The 26,431-nt window shown below is 50.4% G+C and overlaps 1 protein-coding gene across 1 annotated transcript in view; it reads left to right on the plus strand.

The window, feature by feature from the left end:
• The window catches only part of PNPLA7 (patatin like phospholipase domain containing 7), a 120,483-nt gene extending 95,992 nt beyond the window's left edge, over window positions 1-24,491 (plus strand). Inside the window, exons 25-33 of the mRNA XM_041475190.1 lie at window positions 1,614-1,730; window positions 5,641-5,710; window positions 7,631-7,747; window positions 9,655-9,803; window positions 11,743-11,895; window positions 14,076-14,183; window positions 18,120-18,204; window positions 22,641-22,744; window positions 23,719-24,491. Of these exons, the coding sequence (XP_041331124.1) occupies window positions 1,614-1,730; window positions 5,641-5,710; window positions 7,631-7,747; window positions 9,655-9,803; window positions 11,743-11,895; window positions 14,076-14,183; window positions 18,120-18,204; window positions 22,641-22,744; window positions 23,719-23,796 (981 nt within the window). The 3' untranslated portion in view covers window positions 23,797-24,491. The remainder of the gene's footprint in view (window positions 1-1,613; window positions 1,731-5,640; window positions 5,711-7,630; window positions 7,748-9,654; window positions 9,804-11,742; window positions 11,896-14,075; window positions 14,184-18,119; window positions 18,205-22,640; window positions 22,745-23,718) is intronic.
• The last annotated feature ends 1,940 nt before the right edge of the window (window positions 24,492-26,431 follow it).

A 26,431-nucleotide genomic window follows, 5' to 3' on the forward strand; every position in this document is an offset into this window, starting at 1 on the left:
AAGCTGCTGCTGAGTGGGAGAGGTTTTTCTTCAGTATTAAATAAAGGGCTCTTTGTAGATGCCTCTTCCCCTGATTTAATCATTCTGAAGAGACCTGATCCCTATTTTAGGTGCAGCACTAATTCCATCTCCCTCTGAAGCTGTGGGTAGCAGTCTATAGTTAGGTTGGCACACTGTCCTCAGCACATCAAACCCAGAGTGAAGATGTGAATGAAGCTTCATCCTTGGGTTTGTGCTCAGCCTTTTACATGCTCCCACACTTCCTGTTCCCATCCTTCTTCTTAATGATCTTTTTTTTTATCCTTGCACTCGTGTTCTCTGGGCAGATCCCTGACAGAAATTTGAAAGCAGCTGGACATGACAATGTAGGCTGATCCTGCTGCTCTTAAATCACTGCCAGAGTAAAGCCAAGGCCAGATGTTGCTCACAGCTGCTTTAACAGCTGGCAGGTTTGAGGCTGTTCCATGTGTCTGCCTGGGAAGGATGCCCTGACCTCTGAGAAGTTGTTTGTTAAATTACAGAGAACATGTAGAGAGAGAAAATATTTCATCTCATGGAAATATTTCATCCAGTGAAATCCTATTTGATTTGAAAGGAATTAATTTGGTCTCATGGTCTTCTTTTACATTTTGACTATGGTGTCATATATTAAACATTGAATTTTGTTAGGATTTATTAGGATTTGACAGCAATGGCCTAATTATGGGCAAATACTATGGCCATAATGTCAGAAAGTGTAGGGATTTTCATCATGTTCTCTTGTAGGTCAGTACACAGGTGTAATAATGCTGTTGAAATGGAAAGAAGAAGAACTGTGAAAGCTTAATTGTGTGTTAGAAGGGTTGGTGTGCAGGGACCTGCAGTGCTTTAAGAAACCTGATGTGGTTTGGTTTCCCTTGCTGGTGCTGAGTGTGCAACAGTTAAATGCTGGGTCCATAACACATCCCAATAACTGACTTTGGGAATGACAAATAATGGGCCCTGCTCCATAGAAAGTGTTTAAAGCTCTTTGACATGTGCTTGACTGAACCTTGTTGGAGTCCCAGAGAATCCCAGACATGATTTTCTAAATAATTCCACTGAGGCAAAGAAAAGCTTTAAGTCTGGGAGAGCAATTGGGTGTGAACCCCAAATTAGAAGAGATGGATGAAGCAATTCCTGCCATGGATTTATGGGTTCCTCCCCACAGCACTGAACCACACAGGTGCTGTGGGGAGGATAGTGGGGAGGAAGACAACTCAGAACATCTTTTTTAATAGAAAAAATGTAAAGGATGGAGCTGCAGCATCCGTGGCCTCATGCACAGGCTGTGCTGGGCACGCTGCTCTGGAGTGTTTTGGGGCACAGGGGAAGCAATGTTCCTTCTTGTAGAGCTTTATTGCAGGGCTTGCTTCTGCTTTAGGGTTTACTGAATGTAAATTTACCACACAGGGAGCTCCTGGTTGTCGATTTTGCAGTTGTATTTCTGTCCCCTCAACACTTTCTGCACTTGTGATGCTTCCAGCATGTGGGCTCTGAACTCTGGAATGGGATGTCTCTGGAATTGCAGCCTTAATGCACATATTCCTATGCATTCTGACCTTTGAAATGCCTCTTTTTTTCTTCTTTTTTAGGTTATGAACTCGGTGTTTAAGACTATTCTAGACTTGACATACCCAATAACCTCTATGTTTTCTGGAGCAGCTTTTAACAACAGCATCAACAACATCTTCAAAGATAAGCAGATAGAGGTAAGTTGTTTATTCACCTTATGGACAGGAAATTATGTCCCTGTGTTCTGTTGGAACAGAAATAGCTTCTTCCATGCTAATATGGAAATCTGGAGCTGTTGGGTGACTGAAAACGTGGTGAAACTGTGAATGTGGTGGTCCATGGCTGCAGTAAGGAGCCTGCTCTTTTTTGGTGGATTTAGAAAACACAAACTGTAAATTATTTGTAGCTATTTCAGTTTGACAAAGGGATCTCATTGTGTGAGAGAAGAAGTGAAAATTGTGACACTGAAGAAGAACAGCTGAGACTGCTTCATCATTATTTTTCCACAAATCAGGTCTCAGAGACCTTCAGGGCACACCAGAGAAGGGCTTGAATCGGTTTGCGATGGCTTTGGCTTTTTTGAATTTTAGTTTTGAAGCTAGAGTGAGTTTTTCTGAGCAGCCTACTGAAAACTGCAATAATGGCAGAGTCCTTTGTGTCCTGGTTTGCATTTGGTGACTTTTTTGTAGTTGCTGGGTGTTGTGGGGTCCACCTGAGCCAAGAGGCACCTTTGGAATGCACCTCTCCCCCTTCCCTCAGCAGCAGCAGATTGTAAAGCACATTATCAGTGTTTGTCTTCCTACATTACCCAGCTCAGAGAGTGTTTGGGTAGCCTTGGAATTTCACCTGATTTACAATTTTAACCAAATTATTTCTGTGTTTGCATCCTTGTGATAAAAGATCATGTAGCAAATTAACACTGTATATACTTTAAATATATTTGGTAAAAATAATCCAAAACATTCCCTACCTAAATGCAAATATGAAAGTAAGTGATTAATCATCATGTGGCTTAAAATAGCAGTTTGCTGTGCAGAGGGGATGGTGCTGGAGACAAGCAGGTTTTAGAGAATCCTGGAATCATCAAGGTTGGAAAAAGCCTCAGATCCCTGAGTCCAACAATTCCCCCAGCACTGACAAGGCCACCACTGACCCCTGTCCCCAGGTGCCACATCCACATGGCTTTTGAGCACTTCCAGGGATGGTGACCCCACCACTGCCCTGGACAGCTGTTCCAGTGCCTGACCACCCTTTCCATGAAGAAGTTTTTCCTGCTATCCAACCTAAACCTCTCTTGGTGCAACTTGAGGCCATTTCTATCTATCCCTGCTTTGGATTCCAGCAGTCAGTTCATTGTACTTCCTTTTTAAGATGCAGCAGATTCCTTCCTTAGGAATTTCAACAGCTGTAGTTGCATATTCTGGTCTTCCCTTGCAGCCACAGGAAGGTTTTGTGTGAGAGAAATCCAGTCCTGAGGCATCCTGCAGCATCATCTCTGTGCACATGTGCTGACCATCACAGCCCCAGTCCATGGCCAGGGTTTCCTCTTGTGGGAAGAATTCCCTCAGATAAATAAGGAAAAATGTTGTGTGCTCAGCCAGGAGAGAGGGAGTTACTCCTTCAGTGCAATTCCCATTCAGTGTGATGTAACCAATCCTGGAACTGGGAGCTGCCCCAGGGTAAGGAACAGGAGCTGAGGCAGGAACCTTGAAAAAATATTTTCTCAAAGCATTTAAAGGATCCAAACTACAAACATCCATCTTTTCTCCCTAGTTGGGGTGGGTTTGGCTGGGTAGCCAAATTTCTACCTGGAAATTCCTATCAGTAAGAATTAATTACAGCCTTACAGCAGAGGTTGTGTTTGGGTGCTTGGCCGCAGCTGCTCCTTCCTGGGAGGATCTGCAGTGATCCCAGGAAAACCTGGGAACTTCCTACCTGAGGGGCTGACCCCTGTGGCTCTAGAAAAGTTTAAAATTTGCAAGTTCTGGGCCAGATCCTCCTCTTTGCTGCTGTGGCTATGAGGTGACACCCCTGTGCTTCCCACAGAGTCCTCACCCCTCTCCCCCATGGGAGGCAGGAGCACTGACGTTGAGCTGTTATTTCTGACACTGAAGGGAGGTTTCCATTTTCTCTGAAATTTGCTCTCTGCCAACCCTTGTTATGTGGGTGTCTCCTGATTCCCAGCAGTGCTGCTCGTGTGGGGGCCCTGGTGACAAAAACCCCATCACTGCTTCCAGCCACAGGCACTCCCTAAGCTGGGATCATCCATGTGAGACCCTCGCAGGGCACACCCAAACCCAGGATGGGGCTCTTGGACACACAAACCCAGGCCAGGGTGCTTGAAGGAAATTTCTCAAGAAATAGAGCTATTTTCCTCTTGAATTACCCATCCTTCTGTGAGAACATCAGCCTCTGGAATTTTTATTTTCTGTGCCAGAATTCTTATCCCCATACCAAAATGCCCTTGCAAATCATCTCAGCTGGGGGCTCAGGTGTGAGGAATCAGACAAGACTTTTATTAAGTCCTGTTTCAGACTTGAATGATGCTCTGTTCCAAAATCAGTGGAACAATCCCTGAGCAGTGAGGTTTTATTGCTGTGTGGGAGGGCTTGGGTTAGTTTGCTTTGTGCAGGTGTTTGCAGGAACATGAAAGGAGGTGTCAGAGAGGCTTCTTCTCCCATTCCCCTATTTTTACTTAATATGTGGTTGATGCACTGAGAAGTGCAATCCCCAGAATATCTTCAGCATGGAGAGGCACCCTAATTCTCTTGTAATCACACTTTATTCATCCACTTTGCTCTGGCATTTACACTGGGATTGTGATACTGGTGCAGTGCCTGTGAGCCCTCCCCAGTCCCACCAGCTTTGCAGAGCTGCTGAAGAGATTAAACTCTCCAGAAAACCCCTGCTTCTTGGCAGTGCAGAATTTCAGGCTGAACAAATAAGAAATCACACCAGGAGCTGCAGCCTGGCCAGTGAGGGAGGGCTTCCAGCTCCACTGGTCCTGGAGTCCAAACCTGTGTTTGGTTTGGGTTTAAGGCACATTAAAGCTGTGCTGGAGAAGGCCCAGACACCATGTCCAGTGAACAAAGCTGCCTGGGAGGGCAGGTTTTCCTCTTCAGCCTTGATTCAAGTTTTCTGATTGACAGAGCAGCATCAGCTGTCCCTGTGCACAAGCTCAGTTTACTCAGACAAGTCCTCCTGCTTCCCCTTGGCAGCTACCATTTCACCAGGCACCATGGAAACTTTCCAAAACTGTTCTGTCTCCAGCAGAGCCCTGCACACTTGGGAGGTCACCTTCCCCTTTGCTTTTTCCAGCAGGTGGGAGGTGAGACACAGCTGAAACCAGAGGGAGAACTTCCCCTGCCAGGAGCAGGGCTGGGTGGTTTGCTCTGGCCCCATTGAATAAACTCTCAAAGCTCTTGGCTCAGCCATTCTTTTTGTTTCACCCTCCTTCTGTTCCACACTCCCCACTGTTGTGTCACTCTGCAGGATCTCAGGCCACCTCTGGAGCCTTCTTGGAGATGTACCTTGCAGGGTCCTTTCTTCCTGTAGCTAGGGCTCCAGAGTTTGGCGTTGTCCTCTTTGATTCCAGAAAATGTTGGATCTGTATTTCCTGCTGAAGTGATGACCCTGGCTCCATCACCAGGAGGTACAAATTGGCCATTGCTCAGTGAAGAGGCCATGGATCATGTTCTTCATGTCCTCCAGCACTAAACAGCCTCGGAATCCCTTGGGATGGGAGTGACCATCAGACCCCCACCCTTCACCTGAAATTAAACAAAAACACCCTGCAGAAGGTGGCTCTGGTTTGTGTGAGGAGCTCTCTGTGCTGCCTCTGCACACTCTGCTGAAACAAGGGGCTCTTGCTACTGCAGAAAGGACAGGAGGATTTTTGTCTGCCTTGGTTCTGAATTAATTGTTTGCATGAGAGACAAATTTATGAATTTAAACACAGGACTGAGAGGTTTTTCTCTCTTCATGCAGGTGTGTGTCTGTAGCTCTGTCTGGTGAGATCCAGAGGTTGTTGCTCTGCTGTGTGTCAGGCACAGGCTGTGGTCAATGCAGGGTCACAAATTTAGTAAATTTGGGACTTCTCTGTTGCAGGATCTGTGGATTCCTTACTTCACCATCACCACTGACATCACTGCCTCAGCCATGAGGGTGCACAGGGATGGTGAGTGTGGGCATGGCCTCTCCAGGCCTTAAACCATCATGGGAGCCTTCAGGGTCACCCCTTCTTCCTGGAGATTGTCTTTGAAATTTGTCTTTCCTTTTGTTTCTCCCTTCTGTGTTACTTGCTGAGTACCAAGCTGTGGTTGTACACAGGTGACAAGGGACAGGGGCTGCTGGGAGGGAATTAAATGAGATGCTACATTCACTGTTTGAGGAGAAAATGGCTCCATTGGTACCTTAAATGTAAAGCATCCTTAAAGTGAAGTGCAGGTATTTTAGCCATAAATCGGACTTAAAACAACCAAAGCCTTTGACAATTCAAATTCCCCTAAATGAAGCTCTCTTCCCCCAGAACAGGCTCTGCCTGAAGCAGGGGCTGAGTTGGGCTCTCATTTGTGGTCAGTCCTTTCTGTTTCTCACTGAGTGAAGAGGGGAGGAGGATCTGAGGTGCCTGGGATGTGTCCCTGCCTTTGCCTTTGGTCAGTCTGGGGTAACAGGGCAGTGACTCAGCCTGCAGGGGAGGCCTCCAGGTGCCCCAGATATTCCTGGGGGGAGCTGCAACCTTTGCTGCCACATCTGATGTTTGTCCCTGGGGCTGGCACAGGTCACACTGCCCATTCCTGCCATGCCAGGGGGGTTATGGAGCTGCTGAAGGACTCTGGGCTTTGATCAGGGCAGCTAAAACAAGCAGAAAAAGGATTAACTCTTATCAGAGGTTGTGTATTCCCATTCCACAGCAGGTTAAGCCAGTTGAGGTCAGGAAACTCACTCCAGCCAGCTGCTTGTCCCCATGGAAGTTTAATGGAAGGATAGGAATCAGCTGGAGAATGGTTACACTTGTCTCCACTGAATGGAGATAAATTAAGTTCCCAGCTGCTGCCATTTCCCATCTTGGTTTGGTCTGTGAGGTGTAACACACGTCAGCAGTTTCCTTGGGTGGAAGTTCCACTAAAACTATTAATAATAATCCCCAAATGTACCAGCATTAACCTGTGCTAACAGCAAGAGTGCTGGGGTTGTAATTAGAAACAGAGCTGTTATCTGTTTTAAAAAGAAAACACCAAAAGAAAATCAATTCCCAGAGAATTTTCTGGGAAGAGTTGCTGTTGGAAGCACCAGGCAGTTAATTACTGAGCAGTGATTTAACACTGCAAGACTCACTTATCCTGGTATTTTAAAGATTCACTTCTCAGACAAGCCTCTTGGCCTGTGGAAACACAGTGTCTTCCCAATTTGGTTGATGCAAATGTTAAGAGAAAAATCAGTGTATAAAAGCCTTAAAGCAGAATGTTTTACAGGAAACATGGCCAATCACTTTCTACTTGACTAAACTTTGTTTCTAACAGCTTAAAGGATTATTACTGTTCCTTACAGCACCAACAGAAATGGCACAAGAGAAGATAATGATCCCCAGCAGGCATTTGTAGTGGTTTCACAAGACAAAACGTTTGCTTCTTGCAGAGGAGGGAAAACAGAATTTTTGGGGGTTCTACAGCTTGTATTTTTCAGGTTCAGGTCCTGCTAAAAGTCGGGGGTTTGTGGATCTCTGTAGAACACAGTGACTGCAGCTGCACTTGCTCTGTCAATCCCTCTGTCCTCAGCAGAAACCTTCTCCTTCCCCCTGAGCCCCAGCTCCACGAAGCCTGGTGCTCCCTGCAGTAGGAATATGCTGAGATCCCACAGGAAGCAGTAAATGTGAGGAATGGGCTTAAACCCTGGGTTCTGGCTTTGCCTGATGTCTGCACAGTCTTTCTTTTATCCTGGCCAGCAATATGATATAGAAAATAAACTGTTTTAATAACTTCCTCACAGTGTTCTGAGGAAAGCCTCTATCTCTTGATTATCTTAATGAGTGCAGCAGCCTCCCCCCTGCGTGGCAGTAATTAATGCTGGCTGATTAATGCTGCTGCCCTCCCTGCAGGCTCCCTGTGGAGGTACGTCCGGGCCAGCATGTCCCTCTCGGGATACATGCCACCCCTCTGTGACCCCAAGGATGGCCATCTCCTCATGGATGGGGGCTACATCAACAACCTGCCAGGTAGGAGCACAGCTCATGGGGGGAGAAATTCCCAGACCGGCCCATCAAACAGCCTGCAAGCCTTGGGGCTGTTGTTTTTTCCCCGAAACAAAGAGAAATTTCATGGACACCTTAAACCTCATGCTGGTTAGCTGGAGTCCTTGCTCTCAGTTTCCTGGGTGTTCCTTTATCTTGGCTTTATTAATACTGTTTTTTATGAAATATTTCCTGATAGCCAAATTCTGAACATACAACTCCCAGCTAAGTCTGAATTTAGTGCTTGCTGAAGGCAGAGAGGAGAAATCAAGCCATAGACATACAACCTACCTTGGAGTTTCTCTTCAATCAGTTAATTAAGAAATAATTCTGAGAGAGCAACAGCATTTGCTGCTCAGGCTGGTGTCACCTGGAGCATGTGACAGTGGGAGAATCATGGGGCCATGGAAGGAGGGATGTGGGGTGTGGGATGAGATCTGAACCCCCCAGCAGGGTCCAGGGGTGTGAACTGGCTGTGTCTGGGATGTGTTTTGTGTCAGGTTTCACTGCAGTCACAAGGGTGGGTGGCTCAGGGGTGGCCAAGGTAGCAGAGGTCTGCAGGATCACTGCAGTTTGTGACTCAGGTGAAGAGGGAGGAACCCCAGACAGAGACTCCCACCTGAGCAACCCGAGTCATTTGCATCTTCCTGTCACACCCTGACTTTATTTTTCCATCAGGGCCGTATTTACCTAAAACCCAGAAACTGAAATGGCACAAAACAGGTCCCCCAAATCAGCATCTCCATTCTTTGTGCTTGTAAGCAAGAATTGTGAACTGCAAACCAAAGCACCTCTTGCATCTCCACAGCTGGAGAGGGCAAAGAGCAGGCACAGGTGACACTGGCTGGGAGACAATAGACTGAACGAGCCCAGGAATATAAATCCAAGTTACAGAACAGATCTGATCTAAAGAAGTGTCTAAATTAAGCCTCTAAATTGGCTCTTCAAAGCTGTGGTTTTCCTACGCAAAACTATTCTGGAAACTGCAACTATCTTGGACTCTGGGGGTGTGAAAGAAATATAAATCCATTCTGTGAGGTTCATGTCCTTCTCTTCCCTCCCTTGGTGCTTCCCTAAATCCTCATCCGTATCCAAAGACTGCAGCTCGTCCTTTTACTGACCTTGAAGTGGGAAGTGTTGCCTCATTTCTCTTCCCACTTTGAGATGTGAATCCTTCTCTTGGATCCCAGAGCTGTTCTCAGGCTGCCATCCAGCCTCTCCTCGCTGGCAGGTCCCTGTGTTGCTCCTCCCATTGTCACCTTCTCCCTGCAGCATTGGCACTGCTCTCTCTAAGGCACTGCCACTTGTTCTCTCTGCAGGTCCCCCAGGTCTTTTTTTGGAATAATTGTGAGCTTGATATGCTCTATCCCATTATACCAACGTGGTGTCACTGCCCTGGTGCTGTGTCCCCTGTCTCCTGCTGCCTCACAGGGCTTCTGGTGACCTCAGGGAGGGTCGGGTCATCCCACTGATCTGGGGCAAAACATCCCTGTCAGTGATGTCCCCCGGCAGTGCAGCAGTGGGGACTCACCCTGGGGTCACTCAGGGCTTGGTTGGTGCAGGGTTTGGGATCCCTCCCTCCACACAGAACCTCCCTGAGTGGGAATGGTCTGGGCTGAGCGGCTGCAGATTCATGTGGAATCACAGAGTTGTTTAGGCTGAAGATCCCTCTAAGCCTGAGGCCAGCCATTCCCCAGCACTAACCCGTGTCCCCAGGTGCCACATCCACCTTTTGGATCCCTGCAGGGATGGGCACCAATGGTCACTTCTGTCTTGCTGCTCGCTCGCGGTGGGTGCGACCTCAGGTCACACACCTGAGCCATGCAGACCTGTATCTGCACTGGGGGCAGCAGCAGGGAGGGCAGAGGGGCTCTGACACCTCCTGTCCCCAGCTGACGTGGCCAGGTCCATGGGGGCCAAGGTGGTGATCGCCATCGACGTGGGCAGCCGCGACGAGACCGACCTGACCAACTACGGCGACTGCCTGTCCGGCTGGTGGCTGCTCTGGAAGAGGTGGAACCCCCTGGCTGAGAAAGTCAAGGTACTGGGAGCTAGGCTGGAATGGTTTTCCGGAGGAGTGGGAGAAGTGGGAAGATTCCCTCTGTTACTCAAGGAGCAAGTCTGTGCCAGATTTGTTGTTTTGCTGGATTCACAGAATGACTGGGCTGGAAGAGACCTTCAAGACCATCGATGAAATTTGAATTCTTGTTCAAAGAACTGGACAGTGCCTTGACACCACAGGGAAGGCAGTGATGTGGGAAGGGACTGGCAGAATTCTTAAAGCAAAGAAACCTTTTCTTGGAGCTGCATATATTCTGATAAAGTCAGAATTTATTAATTTTACCCATAAAAGTAGTAAATCTGTCCAGCTCACTTTCTGTCTTGTATGTCTCTGAACTGCTGATTTAGGGAGATTTTAGCACTTGGCAGTAATTAAATACGACTGATAAACATGGGTCTGCAGAGCATGATTTTATTGTTAATATTTTCCTTTTGTTACATGTGCTCAGGCCAACTCTGTTCCTTATTCTGCATTTCCTAAATTCCCTGGCTCTGCTGCTGTCCCCCAAGTGAATATTGATTTTAATTCTTTCCTCTCAATTGCATTCCCCAGTTGGAATTGGTCTCAGTAGTACCCACTGAAATATTCCAACTGCCTGAATGGCAGTAGGCACCCATGGAAACATGGAATTCCTTCTGAACACCACAAAACACTTTTTTTATTGGTAGTGGTGAAACACTGGCCAAACAGAGGGCTGGTAGAGTTTCCATCTGTGGAGATGGTCTAAACTCAGCTGGACATGGTCTTGGACAAGCTACCCAGGTGACCCTGCCTGGGCAGGAGGGATGGAGTGGATGATCTCAAGGGGTCCCTGTCCACCTCAGCCATTCTGCAAAATCTCTGCCCTGGCACTGGACAGATCAGAGAACCATGGAATTACAGGCTGGCTTGGGTTGGAATGGACATCAAAGCTCATTCAGTTCCCCCTCAAGGCTCCAAGCCCTGTCCAGCCTGGCCTCGAACATTGGCAGGAATGGGGCATCACTGATTTCTGCCTTGGCGGATCACTGTGCCACTCACCTCAGCAGAGACCTCTCAGTTCTGCATATATTTCACTAGATCCTGGAATGAAGTCTGGGTTCAAGCTTGTTGGAAGGCAGTTCCCTTCCTGGTGCTGATCATGGACACTCCTCCCAGCCTGCCCACACTGGGACCCAGCTGGAGGTGCTGCAGTGTCAGGGCATCACCAGGTGCCAGCTGTCTTGGTTTGAAAAGACAGGTGTCTGCTAAGGAAGGCAGGAGCCTCCCTTGAAATGGAAAATATAAACCCCCTCCTACTGAATTATTATAATTTTGAAACTAGGAGGCTCTCAGGCAAAGATGTGGGAATAGGAATAACAGTTCTTTACTAGGAAAATTAAAAATACAAATGCAATAGTACAAAAAAAAAAGAAAACAACCCACTGCCAGAGCCAGAATAGCCCTGCCAGCTGTGGTTCTGCTGGATCAGTGATCCTGCACAAGGCTGCAGTTTTCCTGCAGGGCTCCAGGGCTGCTGGAGATGGGCCTGCTCTCCCTCTGGGAATGCAGGGCAGGAGAAAGCTGCTCCTCTGGGAATGCAGTGGGCAAAGGCTGCTGTGCTGTTCCAGGCTCAGATTGTATCCAGGTAGGAATGCTTGGCTCCTGCCCTGGGCGGAGCATCTCCCCATGGGATGCTGGAATTTGATCAGCCATGCAGGGACACTCAGTGGCCATGGACAGCAGAGATCTCCTGGAGGGAGGATTGGCTGTGGGAGAGAGAAAGAAAAAACTGCCCCATGAACAGAGGAGAACTGCCCCACCTCTGACAGATGGCAATGGAATAGACACTCCCATTTCCAACCTAAGACACCAGCTCACTTCTCCCCCATGGTGAGCACACCGAGCACGTTCTGAAATGCACTGGGAGGAGCTGAATTTGTGCATTTGTGCCGGGCAGGTGCTGAACATGGCCGAGATCCAGACTCGGCTGGCCTACGTGTGCTGCGTGCGGCAGCTGGAGATGGTGAAGAACAGCGACTACTGCGAGTACATCCGGCCCCCCATCGACCGCTACGGCACCCTGGACTTCGGCAAGTTCGACGAGATCTGTGTGAGTGCCCCTGGGCAGCCCAGGGCCCCAGCCCTGCTCCTCACGGCCCTGCTCCTCACAGCCCTCTTCTCACGGCCCTGCTCCTCACGGCCCTGCTCCTCACGGCCCTGCTCCTCACAGCTCAGCTCCTCACAGCCCTCTTCTCACGGCCCTGCTCCTCACAGCTCTGCTCCTCACAGCTCTGCTCCTCACAGCTCTGCTGCTGCTAATTAGTGCTGCAGCCGGTGCAGAGCGAGAGGAGTGCGTTGGCAGAGTGAATAATTGACACTCAATAATGCTATGGAATGATAGCCCAGCCAGGAGATTGGATTAGCAGCAGGAATTGAGTTAGTAATCTTGATTCTCTAATGACCTAGGAAGGGATGGGTTGCCTCGCTCTGTTTCATGGCAGTTCGGGCTCAGCTGCTCGGTGAGAGCTGCTCTGGGCAGTTTTGGGATTTCACATTGCTGTGGGCTGGGGTTTGTCCTCACTTTCTCCTCCTCCTGGAGTCTGTTGTAGCATGAAAGGTTTGCAGAAATCTGTCAGGGAGGCCTTGAATCCTGGAAATGGAGGGAAATGTGAAAATACCTGGTTCTGTGAATGTTTGAACACTTCTGTGAATAAAACATCATCCACAATTCCTCTGCACCCCTTAGAGGGTCAGGAAGTGGCACCAGTGTCAGGGTGTTGGAGAAGTGGTGCTGCCAGGTCGCACATCACTGGCACTGGGTTGTGTTTGTGTCAGAGCCCAGCATGGGCAGAGCTGGCTCCAGGTGTGCAGGGAATTGTCCTGGTGACATAATCCAGTGTTCACAGCAAAAATGTCCCTGCTCAGGCAGGACAGCAAAAGCCATTCTGGCTCAGTGTCTCCTGTCAAGAAAATTATTTTGCTGCCTCCTTCCATTCTTTGCCTGTTTTAGCCCTGCAGGCATCTTCCATGCCCAGATATTCCTGCAGAGCTTTACTCCTCTCCCAGGCTGGAAAACCACCACTCCTCCTTGAAGTCAATCTCCATTACACTTCAGTGAGAAGCTGGGATGCTCCTTAGCCTGCAGACTGATCTCTCTGGTCCTGGCTTAGCAAACACGGACCAACCCCAGGAGCCCAGCTTAGCCCTGCAGATTCTCATCTGAGAGACTTCTTAGGACACACAGCAGCTCCTCCAAACCACCAACTGATTTCCCCAGTGTAAATATTTTCTCTGGGATATTTGGTGCCTCTTGGCTCCTGGGCAAACACTGCTGTCTGCTTGTGGATCTAGGACTTTGCTGATAAATAATTCTTTGTTCTTTGCCAGCTGGAGAGCCCTGGCTGATGTGAAAACCCTGACAGACAGGTGTGGTAATTCATCATGGGAGCAGATCATGAGCTGTCACATCCCTGCTCCGTTCTAATGTGCTGCAGTTAAAGAGATGTAAAAGCACCAGGCAAACTTTGTCAGTGCAATAAAACCCGAGAGAAGGGCAGTTCCTCACAAGTGTCACTGTCTGTGAGCAGGTTCTTGGCACCAGACACTGCAGGGATGGATGGAGGGGCAGCACCTCCTGGATCCTCATTCCCTGCAGCACAGCTCAGTAACTTCTGTCCACAAGGGAACTTTAAACTGTGCTGTCCAAAGGGAAGGACAGTCCAGGCATTCCTTTATTCTTAGGGGCTGGGAAGTACTGGGGGAGTTCATCTCAGCTGTATGCCTGGATTTTACAGGAAATAGAAATGGGCATCAGCATTTTCCAAGGAGCTGAAATCTCTTCATGTCAAAGCCCTCATGTTGAGCCCAGAGCAGGGGTGACTGTGGGTCAGTTCCTGAAGCTCAGCTTCTCCTGGCTATTTTGGGTCAGCCTGACCCTGCCAGTGGCAGAGCTGTCAGCTCCTTTTTCTCCCCTTAATCACCCCCACCCTGGGCTGGGATAGATGAAGAGAAGTTAATTCCAGCCCCAAGGAAGGCTCTGAACCCTTATCCAAAAATGAGAGGAGAGACAACACCAGAGGTTTAGTGCTGCTGCCAGAACCAGGGCTGGAGATGGGATCCAGGACTCCCAAAACCTGTTCCTCTGTCCTTCCCATTTGGTTTTTCAACATCATTTCTACTGTGTTCTGAGAAAAAGAGTAATACTTGGAGGGATGGGTCTGATTTTTCCAGTTGTTTCCATGCTAATGGCAGTTATTAATTACTTTTTTTCTCCCGATTTTTTTTTTCCAGGAAGTGGGATACCAGCATGGGAAAACTGTGTTTAATGTGTGGTGCAGGAGCGGAGTCCTTGACAAGATGCTGAAGGACAGGCAAGAGACCTGCAAATCCAAAACTGATGTAAGTGCTCAGGGAAATGCTCTGTGCTCCTGGAGCTGCTCTGGGCTGGGGCAGGGGACAGTGACTGCCCTGAGGTTGGTTCACAGATCAGGGCTCTGGATTTCCTGGCAGAGAAGTTCCAGTTGGTTTTAAAAAGCAGTTATCACCTTTTTGAGGGATTTGGATAATATATGATAAGAGCTCACTGTCCTTCCTCTCCTTTGAATCCCTCTGATTTGAAACCCAAGTGCTACAAAGGCTTCATGTTTTACCCAGTAATTCTTTTTTATCATCTTTTAGAGAGGGAAATGAGCAGTAATTTTTTTAAGGGATGGCCAGAATGAATCATAGCTGTCATGAGCCTCACAGAGGGAAGTCAAGTGAGGTGAGAGATGACACTGAGGATTTGCAGCTCTCCAGGGGTGGGTGGCAGAGCACTTTAGCTCACAGACAGGGAGAGGATGGATGGCAGGATGGACACTGGGCCAGGGATGAGGGGTGGATGTTTCCACATCCAGGTGTCCTCAGTGGCTGTGAGTCACTGAGGGGTGGAAATGGCTCTGCTGGGAGGAGGTGAATGTCACCCTCAGCTCCAGGGGGACTTCCCAGCATTGGATGGATCTGCCACGCTGCCTGGCAGGGCAAAGTGGCTCTGGAAGGAGCACACAGGGACTGAGCCCTGGAGGAAACCACTGGAGATCCGTGAGCCTGAGGAGCCCCCAGACTCCTCAGCCTGGGGTTCCTCCCTGGGAGCACACCTGGATGAGGAGGTACTTCAGTGTGACTGCACAAGATGGGTCCTCAGTCCACCTCTGGCACCTCTTGATCAGACATGAGGGGCTGGGGTTTAGGTTTTGTGTAAAAAGTCATAAGGAGAGGTCAAGGCAGGGAGAATTGTGTGTCTCAGAGTTGGCTGTGTCCTACTTCAGCCTCGCTTTTAGCACCAGCCAGTAAAAAGCCTCAAACGTTTTCAGTGCTGTGACAGACACTTCTTTTAAAGAAGACTGCTTTTTAAACTGCCCTTTTGACAGGATTCAGTAATGGAGGGGAATATTTCACTTAAATCATGCTATCACAGCAGCATGATGGACATTTATCACACCTACCCTGGCTTCTGTGGCACTTCAGTGCCCTGGAGAGCAAATCTGTCACCTGCTCATTGCAGACACAGCCTGGCCATGCACTCACTTGATAATGAGGCACCAAGTGCTGATTGCTGAGGTGCCACAGCATGGAAATAACAGGGTTGGGAGAGTGACTCACCAGCCCTGCCAGGTTATGGAGCAGGAACCACGGGCTCTGTGCATCCCTGGTGCTCCCAAGGACTGTGGGATCATCTGCTCTTCCTCCTAAAACTCCAGAGCCCTCTGAAACCCAAGATTTTTGCATCTGACTTCTGTTGCAGGAGATTTATTTCTATGAAGTTACAACTGTTGCAGCTCCCACTGGGGTATTTTTCTTGCTTTTCTTAGTCCATTAGAGTCACTTAAGTCCTTTAGTGTTATCTTCCAGGCAGAGCAGCTGATATTTTTAACTTGCCTTTCATTAGCAAAGGTTTTGATGCTTTATGTGTTTTAGTTCTTCATCTATTTCTGGAGTGTTCAACATTTGAGAGCTGAGTGCCTTTTCTTATCATCCCATTTCCATGTCGTGAGCATTGCAATTTTATTTAAAAATCCAGATACTTAATCATTTAGATGCTTCTCCTTTGCTTTGATCATTTAGTCCTTGTTTATCTTGTCTCCAAAATGCAAATACTGAAGACACAAACAACAGGAACCTTACATAAACTTCACTTTGAGCAGCCCTTACTCCTCCCCACTATGGAATACTGCAGCACCATTAATTGGGTCTACTTGGGGAAGTTCTGTCTACTGAGCTGTTATTCATAGTCAAAGCTAAATATAATCCAGTGGACTACAATAGTAACTGTCTTTCTTCTCTAATTTATTTCATAAAGATTGTGCCAAAGAGAAAACTTTCCTCCTTGGAAAAAAAAATACCAGAGAAGTCTGAGAGTAGGTTTCAGGTGGATCTGAGACACTTCTTTGCTTTGTGTTACCTGATGGGAGGGTGATTTTGTCCTTAAAAGTAGTGAGAGGAAACACTTAAACACTAAACTCCTGCTTGTAAAGCACCTAGGGAGTGTGGGAAGACACCTGGTTTCTCACAAGTGGTTTTCCAGTCCTGGTGCTGAGACTTTGGGTGCAGCTGCCTCCCCAGGTGCCCTCAAACAGGCTGACCTGGGGACAGCTGGGGGACAGATGCTTCTGGGGGTGCAGTTACACTTCATTCCCATCCATCCTCACCACAGGAGCTGCTGATGGTTTTCCTGGGGCACACTTAGGTGCTGGGCCCTGCAGGATTTTGTTCAGCTGTTCATGCAGAGCCCTAGAGTTTGATGGCATCCGAAGCCTGTCCCTGCTCCCAGGGACAGCTGGCACTCTCTGCCCGAGGGCTCTGTACAGCCACCTCGTCCTCCCGTGGTCTGGGGTGCAGGGACAGCCTCTGTGTCCCTGTGGTGGCCAGAGGGTGCACATGTCCCTCACTGAGGTGTGTGGCACAGGCTGAAGCTGCCAAGGAGCTTTTCTTGCCTGTCCTGGGAAGGAGGTTTCTGCAGATGCTGCACTGGGAATGTTCAGGTTGGACGTTCAAAGTGAGCCTGGGCTGACTCATCCTTTCCAGCAGTTCCTTAACAGTCACAATGAGCTTCCCAGCTTCTTTATGTTTTAAGGTGTGTGTCCTGAGCTGCTGCTGTTCCATTTCTACAGGTACCTTTTCATTTCCTCCAGGCTTTCTCTGCCCCCGTTGCTTGTCCCGGATCTGCTCTGTGCTGTGGCTGTTCTAAATTACATCAAAATCAGCTACAGATGAAAGGTCAACTGAGAGCACTTTGCTGCAGCAGCAATGGGCTGCTGCTGTGACCCCACAGGGGTTGTGTGATTCACAGGGTTGGTGTTCTTGCCAGAGGAGCAGAGGATTGTTCATAAAACCCCGTGTTAGGGAGCTGCCCTGGCTGGGAGCACATGGGCAGGTCTGGGTGTTTGGGAACACAAGTGTCACAGCAATTCCTGGCAGCCCAGTTCCCTCTGCCAGCTCTCCCCCATCCCCTTCCTCTGCGTTGGGGTTGTTGCTGTGTCCATTAAACTCACTGGGTTTAAAAAAGGATGAGAGGTGTTCAGGTGTCCTCCTGGTTCCTTGTGCCCAGCCCTAGAGAGGGAGCGGGGGCTGCAGGAAGCCTGAGAGGGTTCTTATATGCCAAAGTTGAGTTTTCTTAGAGGAGAGACTGGAGCAAGAACTTCTCAAAATAGAGAACACTCAGCCCACTGCTTGGGTGAGACAGAGTGAAAATAGCAAGGGTTTACTGGAGAGAGGAATTGCAGTGGGAGATGTCTCTGCAGGCTCTGGCTCGCTGAAGCATCTCCAGCTCTGGGGCTTTTAGGGGTCCCCAGGGGGTCCTGGTCACCCCAGTGCCCATCTGTCCCTGCAGCCTCTGTGGCATCACTCCAGCTGAGGGATGAGCCATCTGTGTGTCCCACTTGGTCACCTTCTCCCAAAAGCAGAAGCCCCCTAGGGGCTGCATCTGGCCCAGCCAGTCCCTCTCACAAAGGGACACTGATGGAGAAAAACACATGGAGCAAGCTCTGTCCATGCCAGGGCCCAGCTCCTCCTCTGCTTGTCTCTGGGGTCTTTTTAATAAGGCTTCTTGTTGTGTGGGTGGAGTAAGAGCCATTAAAAGCATGTCCCACTGTTGGGAATCCCATCTCTGCCACCAGACCTGCCTCAGGAGAGCTGTTTGGAGGATTTCTCACTGATGAGTAATGGCTTTTGAGGGGGCAGCTGTGGAGAATTTGTGCGTCTGGAGCTTTGTCTGTTCTATATCATTTTTGTACAGTCTCGACTTTTTTTGATTTTCTGTGTACATTTGCTGACAAACCTTCAACTTCTCTGTTGCAGAACGTGACCTGTCCCACCACGTCCTTCACAGACCTGGCCGAGATCGTGTCCCGCATCGAGCCCGTCAAGGCTCCGCTGGCCGATGGTGAGGGGGGACAAGGGACAGCTCCTGCCTGCCTGCCAGCCCTCCCTGTGCTCAGCGAGGGGCCTGCTGGGCACTGCCAGCCACTCCCTGCTCCCCTCAGAGCCCTGACCCTCTGTGTTCTCTTCCTGCCACCTCCTCTGGGACAGCGGGGTCAGTCGGGATGTCCTCAGCACCTGCTGCCAGCCTCTTACTGGGCAGCTCCCAGGGGGGAATAATCCCTGCTGGAGTCTCAGCTGAGGGAAATAACAACACAAGTGGCAGCTCAGCTTCCATCCCCTCGGGCTGTCCCATGCCCTTGTGCTGGCTCCATCCTCAGCCCTGTTGGGCAGGGAGGAGGCTGAGTTAAAACCCTGCCCCAAGGATGTTTTCCCATGTTGGGCTGGGGAAGGCTGAGTTAAAACCCTGCCCCAAGGATGTTTTCCCTGCTGTCGTGAGTAGGATCAGGAGTGACTCACTGGCTCCAGTGCTTTTTGTGTGCTCGTGTTGTGGGAGCAGCAGTGAGCTGATGAGGAGCAGGTAGCAGCTCCTGCATGGTGACACAGAGGGGCTCTGTGCCCTGTGCTGGCCCAGCCCTGCAGAGCAGCTCCCTGTTTATGGAACTCTCAGATCCAAAAGGATTCTTGCAGGCCTGAAACCCCTGAGTGTGTCACCAGGGCTGGAGCTCTTTCTAAACAGTCTCTTCCCCTCCTCCTGATTCTTGTTCCTGCGGAGGGAAAGCTAAAGTTAGCAGTGCTCCCATCTGTGACTGTTTGCAGAGATGTCCCTGTGGTAATTTGAAATGCTAATTACAATCATATGCCTTATGAAGAAAATATTAATCAAATGTGGTTGAAGCAGCCATTGTGAATAAGAGTGAAGAGTTCATGGTATGTGGTTATTTAAGGCTCAGGCACTGAGACTTGCTGAGATTTAACCAGAGCACTGGGACAGATCCTCCTCCTTTCTGGAGCTCCTGATGATTCCCTGTTAGGCTTCTGCTTTCTGCTGGGTGAGGCCGTGGATGGAGTGTGGCAAATGGAGCTGGCACCCCCTGGGCTGAGGAGGGGCAGTGCAGGGGCTGCTGGGGATGGGATGGGGCCACGTGCTCCTCACGTGCTGAAATCCCTTGGCTGTAGGGTCTGGGGAGGGGGTGGCAGCAGAGTGGCACCGTGCTGGGCAGGATCCTTTGTGTTCTGCCGTGGGTGGCTGCGTGTGGCTGAAGGGACCCTGGCCATGTCTGGGTGGCAGTGACAGCAGCGACATTCCTGGGTGTCCTCTGTGCATGAGACACTTGTTAAAGAGCTGTGGGGGAAGGTGTGTGGTGAGGTGAGCTCAGGGGGAGGGTGACACCTCCCTGCAGTGGCCTCGTGGCTGTCAGGTGGCTCCTCGGGGCTGGTGAGCTCTGGCATTGCTCTGCTGTGGGGGTGAGGGGGCTCTGAGGTGTGTGACCTGGGTAGGGGAGGCGACAGGGAGCTGCTTGGTGGCCTGGCTGTGACCCTGCACTGTCACCTTTTTTTCTCTCTGGAAATCCCTTCCTGAGGGAGGTCTTGGATCACAGAGGCTGAGAAAGGCACAGAGACTGACAGCACACTGCAGGTCTGGGGCTGGCTGAGGAAATTCTGGCAGTAATTTTGTTCTCAAGAAAGCAAAGGGAAAGGCTCGAGTTCTGATGGATGGGAAGGGTCAGCACAGAGGGTGGGAAGCCTGGATGGGCTTTGTGGGGAAAGGGCAGGGGAATTCCTTCTCCTCTCTTGAGCACACTGAGAGCAGTGACCAAAACCTTTTAATACTTTTTAAAAAGGGAGCCTGTGCCTCAGGCAGGGCTGAGCAGAGGGACCTGAGTGCCAGAGTGCTGGGGCACAGGTGTCTCATTTCACAGCAGTGTTGGTGGCTCTGTTCCCATTCTCCATCCCCACTTTCCCTCTACCCAGCTGTGGTTTGGACCCACAGAGCTGTGGCCGTGGCCAGGGGAGCACAGGTGCCACTCTCAGGGGTGGCTCTGTCACATCCCTGCTCAAGCTCCCCCCGTGAGGAATTGCTGAGCCCAGGAGATGAAGCACTTGTAGCAATGGTCATTTGGATAAAGGGATTTGTGGAGGAGAAATGTTCATGGTGGTGTCAAATGCCTGGGTTTGCCCAGGCTGGAGCAGGAGACATCCCAGCACCTCTCAAGGGACACAATTAGAAGGCAGCTGCCACTTCTGCATCTTTGCTGCTTAAAAAGAACTTTTCTGGAGCAGCACTAATGGAGCTGAGGCTGTGCTGAGCTTCCAGGTCCTGATTGACCCCTCCAGCCACACCCCAGCTGGGGGTTCCCTGCAGGAGTCAGCCACAAAGCAAAGAAACACCCCAGCTGCAGGAGCAGGAGGCAGATCTCTGGATGGGGAAATGTGCTCACCCTGCTCAGGGCATGCCTGGGGACCTTCCCAGGGTGGAATCTCCTCCTGGCTGGCTGGATTCCAGGCTGAGCTCTTTGGGTGGTGCTGAGTTGAGCACAGCAGCAAGGCCTTGGTCCTGCTTGGTGCTTCTGGGAGGTTTTGTAGTGGCCAGAGCAATCACTGTGAGCCTCAGCCTTGATGGGAGGTGATGTTTTGGGATAGCAGAGCCACGTCCTGCTCTCCTTTTCCCCCTCCAGTACCCAGAGCTGTGCTGTGAGTGGTATGAGAAGGGTGGCTCTTGGTTCTGTGTCTGTAGGACATGTTAAATGCTGAATAGTGCTGGGAAAATCAAGGAATTTGGTCTTGATGGCAGCTGGTTTTATTGGAGGTATAAACTCCAAACTCTTGTTTGTGGTGTCTCTTGCTGTTCAGATGAGTTTCCAGTTTCTCTGGTGTATTTTATCAAAGATTATCATTAGCGTTTTTAGTAAAAACTAACAATCATTCTCTAATTATCAGTTAAAAAAACAAACCAACAAAAACTAGAAATAATAAAAGAAAATAAAAAAGACTTAATGTCTTTCATTCCAATGTTCTAGCAGTTGGTTGTAGCTATGTGCTATGAGAAAAGGCTGTGGAACAGACTGTGCTGTTGTCTTCAGCATGGAGCAGATGCTATTGATGGCTCCCAGGAGAAATACTTAATCAAGGATCTGGTTTAAACAGGAGCCCCTCTCTTCACCAGTGGGCTGCATCCAGGTATTGCCTCAGAGCACACTGGAATTAACTCAGGAAAGGGGGAGAAGAGCTGGTGATTTTAATGGTAACCATAAAATGTCATTTTCACACCTTCAGCTGCATCCTGCAGCTCTGGGTGCCAGCAGAGGAAGGTGCTGCCTGCCACGGGCTCTGCCTCGCTGCCCTGGTGTCACGGGTGGCTGGGACAGGCTCTGCAGGGGCTGGGGGGAGCTGGGACCATCCATGGCTCCCCCAGCCCAGCACATTCCTGGAGCTGCTGTGGGGAGCCAGCCCTGGTGCAGGTGGAGTCATGAAAGGGTTTGAGTTGGGAAGAGCCTTAAAGCTTCCACTTCCACCCCCTGCCATGGCAGGGACACCTCCCACTGTCCCAGGCTGCTCCCAGCCCTGTCCAGCCTGGCCTTGGGCACTGCCAGGGATCCAGGGGCAGCCACAGCTGCTCTGGGCACCCTGTGCCAGGGCCTGCCCACCCTCACAAGGAACAATTCCTCCCCAGTATCCCATCTATCCCTGTCTTCCTTAAGGCCATTCCCCCTTGTCCTGTTTCTCCTTCCTTGGGAGGTCCTGCTCCTGCTGCCTGTTTTGCAGATCCTCCAGGCGATCTCCAGATGCTGGCAGAGGTGTTGGCTCTGCATGGATGTGTCCTCATTCCATGGGAACAGGCCGGGGCTGGGGCTTTCCTTGCACATCCTGCTGCTGTGCACAGCTCTTGAGACTCCCTCAATTATGTTAATCTCCTGGATTACTGGAGAAAGCAAGTGATTGTCCTCTGCAGAGAGGAAGGGAATGTAAATGTCACTGTCCCTGTGGAGCAGAGATTGTGAGGCATTCAGTTATCAGCTCCATAGCAGGCAGAGCTCACCCTAAGCCTGGGATCCCTGTTCCCAGAGCCTGTGACCACCGGGAGTTTGGCTTGGCAGCTCAGAGGCTTCTGAAGGTGTCTCACGGGTCTGGTTGGGCTGAGGGGTGGAATACAGCAGCTTTGCTGTGAAGGGAATTCCCCAGGGAGCATCCCCCCAAAACTGTGTCCCTCTGGGAGCTGGCACCCACCACAGTGACCTGAACAGTTGGGCAGGACTGCTGTGCTGTGGTTCCCTGGATTCTGGAGGGGTCCAGGTTACCAGCTGACAGAGAGGACATGGTTTGTTTTTATGTGCTGGGGAGCTGAGATCTGCGTGTGAGCAGTCCCAGTTCACTGAGCTGCAGAGAGCTGCTGGCACTGTCCTGCCTGTGCTCAGTGACAGTGGCACTCATTCCTCTCCCAGCTTCCTCTGCCTCTCTGCTTGCCAGTTAAACCCTGTGCTTTGTGTCTTCTCTCTTCAGATGAGTCAGACTACCAGACTGAGTATGAAGAAGAAGTTCTGGACAGCCAGAAGGATGATTACCTTGATTTCATAAGCAACCAGGTTGAGGAAGACTCTGACTCGGTATGAACCCCACTGGAACAGGCAGAGGCTGCTCATTGTGGGTCCTGGCTGAATGGTGTGAGGTGGATGTGTTGGGAAAGATGCTGAGAGGAGCATCTGGGAGGGGCTGCCTGAGGAGGACTGTGCAGAACTGCTTTTTGCTAGTACAGACACTAAATGGCACATGGTCACCCTCCAGGTCAGTCCCTGCCACTTATGGCAAAACCTGGCCACAGTTAAATCCTGGTCCTGCAGCTCTGTGGGTTTGCTCATGAGGTGGATCAGGGCTGGAGAGGCTGAGGGAGCTGCTTCCTCCAGCCTGGGGGAAAGGAGCTGAAGGGAGAATCTGCCAGTGGGGTGGGTAGGAGAAGGGGGTTATGGAGGAGAAGGGGGTTATGGAGAAGATGCCCATTACAAGTCCAAGAGGGGACAATTTGTGCTGAAGGAAACCCTCCCTGGGGCCAGTGGGAAGTGCTGCCCTGTACACACAGCTGACACCCACCCTGGGCTGTGTGGGGAGAACTGCAAACTCCACCCTTGTAGATATTTGAAAAGCAAAGCCCTGAAGAACCAGCTCCAGCACTTGAGCCAGCCCTGCTTAGAGCAGATGACTGGATTTATCTAACAAAGGTCCCTTCCAAGCACAGGGGTTTGATTCTGTTGGACAACAGGCCCACCCTGAGGTAACTGTGAGACCAGGTGTGCTGTGGTGTGACCCCCAAGCTGAGCAGGTCACATCCCTGCTGCTCTGAGTGCAGCAGGGTTTAGAAGGTGCCTGTTGTGTTAGTCATGAACAGCTCCTCAGTGGGAGCACGGGATGGATGGGGAAGGGCCCACGTGAGGGTGTCCGATGGTGTCGGTGTTTTGGGAGAGGGCTGGGCTTCTCTTTGCTGGGCTTACCCGAGCTGTGGTGGGAGAGGAGGTGAAGAGGACAGGTTTTATCCAGCTCAGAGAGGATGCTGAAGTTTCAGTTTGTGCTTCCTTTTCTCCTGCAGGATGAGGAGATGCAGCTGAGGAAGCGCAGGAATGTGCCCGGCGGGGAGGGCCAGAGCAGCACTGGAGAGCCGGGATAGAGCTGGAGAGGCCGAGCTGCCAGCTGGGAGCCACAGCCCAAACTGCTGACAGAGCAGCCCTATTTATTTATTTAATGCTTCAACAAACCAAAACAGCGCCCAGATGAATGAAGCCAGAGTTCATCCTTCTCCAGCCAGGGCCGGGCACTCAGCACAACCTGCACCGAGTCCTTTGGAGCTCTGGGCAGGGGGGCTGCCGTGGGCCCTGCTCCTTCCTACACGTGCCGGGGCGGCAGTTATTGATCACAGACTGGCAGAGGGGAAATGTGCAGTTCAAAGCTGCCTGGATTCTTGCTGCTGTGTTTTTAGGCGCTGTTTTTACTGCCAAGGCCCAAAGAACACCGGGGACCTCCTGCAAGGTGCTGGGAGGGCTCCGGGCAGCAGCACTGGAGAGAGGGAGGGGTTTGTGGGTTGCAGCCTTGCTTTCTTTTCACACGAATCAGGTAACTGTGTAATTAACTCCTCAGTGACTTCCAACCATGTACTGGTGAGCAATGCTCTGACAGGAGCAAATCTGAATGTATTTCACTTGAAATCTAAACCTAAGAAATCATTGTGAAGGGTGGCCATAGAGCCTGGATCCTTGAGTCATCAGCAGGACATTCACTGACGGATCATGGAGCTGACACTTGCTGGGCAACTCTGGAATCACCACTTGGCTGTACTTGCCCTGTTGAAATAAAGTATTTGCTGGATGGAAATGTCTCTGTTTCTTTGCATCAGATCCTACAAAGAGAAAAGTTGTCAACAACTGAGACCCAACTTGCCTCTGCTTATCTCAGGCTTGCAAAGGAACACACAGGGTTTCCAGGTGCTCACCCCAGCAGGAGTCACTCCAGGTGTTGTCAGGCACTGGGGAAAAATCTCCAGTGCTCTGTCCTGAGGGCTGGAGCTGTCCTGGCAGTTGGATCCTGTCCAGACACCCCCTGGTGCTGGCTCAGCTCGTGTCACATCTGTCATTGCCAATGGCTGCATAGCCAAGCTGATTCTTGCTTTATGGAAGCTCCAGCTGTACGTGCTGTTGCGTTGAGGGGATTTGTCATCAACCAGAGCACCAAGGACACCCCCAGAGCTGCCTCCTTCCCTCAGCTCTCCTGGCACTCCAGGCATCACCAGAGCTGGGCCAGAAACATGTTTGGTGAGGACTGGGGCTTGTAAAAACTGTGAATTGTGAACCCTTCTCTGCATTTAACCTCCTTTCCTCTCCTGGCACAGGCTCTCCTGTAGCTGCCCTGCATTGTGCTTTCCTCTGTCACAGAATCCCAGACTGGTTTGGGTGGGAAGGGACCTTAAAGCCCATCCAGTGCCACCCCTGCCATGGCAGGGACACCTCTCACTGTCCCAGGCTGCCCCAAGCCCCATCCAGCCTGGCCTTGGACACTTCCAGGGGTGGGGCGTGGCCGTGAATGCGCAGCCTGTGCTCAAGGAGGCTGCTCGTCTTACACAAAATGTTATTTTCAAGTGTCAGAGCCCCAGGTCAGTGTTTTGTTCTCAGGTGAGACCACCCACCCTGGCTGCATCTCCATATGGCTCATCCAGAAGCAGTGAAAGCATTTGGAAGCCTTCCCTGCAAGGATCGTGCAGACCTTTGATGCAGATTTTGGTTAATGCAGTTGTTCAGAATGTGTTGCAGTCACTGGAGGCTTTTCCCTGCTATTGCAAAGAATTCATTCTTACAAAGAAAACTTGAAAATGGCTTTAGAAGTGAAGGTAGAGCAGCTGGGGGCTTCTGTGGAGGCACAGGCTGCCTGTGGAGCTGGAGAGATTTAATTTCTGTTGGGGATAGTTACAGGAGGTTGGTGCTAGCTATGGGAAAGGCTCTAAGCTGGGACCAAGCTGGAAGTGAGCACAGGTGAGCACAGGTCAGTGCAGGTGAGTGCCCACCTTCCAGCAGGTCTGCTCCAGGCAAACATCTCGTGCAGCAGCAGAATTCAGAGTTCTGTTTTTTTGGTGATGGATTGGCAAACCAGATGTGAGGCCCTTCAGTGTCTGTTTATAGGTGGTTTCACTCCAGGAACCTCTCCCTGGAAAATGGGGATTTGAACTGGAGCACAAACCCCGGAGATGACCGAGGTCCTCTGGCTGCCCTTACCAAGCCCCTCCTGGGCCATCTGCCTGCAAAGGATAAAGCCAAAACCAAAAGTGCCTTCAGCAGAGGCTGGATCCAGCCTGCTGGCAATGGACAGACTGTGTTGGTCACAGCCCTGTGCTCTGGAGCAGGAGCTGATTCCACGTGTTCCCTCTGCCCAGGGCAGCCCCAGCTGGGGCAGAGCAGGCACCACAGGTTATTGTGCAGAAGAATGAGAGCTCTGTCAGCCTGAACCCAGCTGCTCTTGTTCCAGGAGAGCTCTTCCCCTCTGTTCAAACAGGTAATTCATTTCCAAGCTGTGTGTGTTCCCTACAAACATCCTGGCAGCCAGACGTGCTCCTGGAGCCTGGGTGGGAACTGCTGGGCTCATTGAGGGACTTACAGAAAACAGACAAATATTGGGCTGCTGAGTGTGCTAATTAGAGCCTCTCTATTTGCTTTGTGCCCTGTACCATGGGAAAACAGCACTTAGTTCAGATGTATGAATGCAGGAGATGAACCTCTGATGTGAGACTGAAAGTCTCTCCTAAATAATTGATCACGTTT

Source organism: Pyrgilauda ruficollis, unplaced genomic scaffold, assembly GCF_017590135.1.
Source record: "Pyrgilauda ruficollis isolate IOZ18807 unplaced genomic scaffold, ASM1759013v1 scaffold34, whole genome shotgun sequence".
In the NCBI taxonomy this organism is placed as follows: domain Eukaryota; kingdom Metazoa; phylum Chordata; class Aves; order Passeriformes; family Passeridae; genus Pyrgilauda; species Pyrgilauda ruficollis.